The following is a 410-nucleotide window of genomic DNA, read 5'->3' on the forward strand; positions in this document are numbered from 1 at the left end:
TCTGAAACATTCTTGTTTCAGATTAAGAAAAACACTGTAGCAACAAGAGAAAAGAATCGCACAAAGATCATGAAAGCCCTGAAAAGTGAGTTGGTAAATGTTCATCTTGAACAGGAGTACTACGTTCTCATGCCAGGTTTGGAGTGCCATCAGTACCACGCTGCTAATGTGGTTGTAAGTCTTGTATTGGACTGCATTGTATTTGATGCTCTTAGTTTCTTTTTTTTTACCTGCACTGTTGAGTATATTTGAAATATTTATTACTCATGTGTTGTTTAACAATTTCTCAATTGACCATATAATCACAACTCTATGAATAGTCAAATAAATATGTCTTTACACATAGATGGCTACAGAAGTATGTATTCACAATGAAGTGTTTCTTAGATTTTTTTAAAGATTCTTTTTTA

General features: G+C 32.7%; 1 protein-coding gene across 1 annotated transcript in view; it reads left to right on the forward strand.

Annotated features, from left to right (window-relative positions):
- The window catches only part of LOC119585133, an 18,564-nt gene that overhangs the window by 6,815 nt on the left and 11,339 nt on the right, over positions 1 to 410 (forward strand). Inside the window, exon 5 of the mRNA XM_037933763.1 lies at positions 22 to 174. Within this exon, the coding sequence (XP_037789691.1) occupies positions 22 to 174 (153 nt within the window). The remainder of the gene's footprint in view (positions 1 to 21; positions 175 to 410) is intronic.

This window comes from Penaeus monodon, chromosome 19, assembly GCF_015228065.2.
Source record: "Penaeus monodon isolate SGIC_2016 chromosome 19, NSTDA_Pmon_1, whole genome shotgun sequence".
In the NCBI taxonomy this organism is placed as follows: Eukaryota; Metazoa; Arthropoda; class Malacostraca; order Decapoda; family Penaeidae; genus Penaeus; species Penaeus monodon.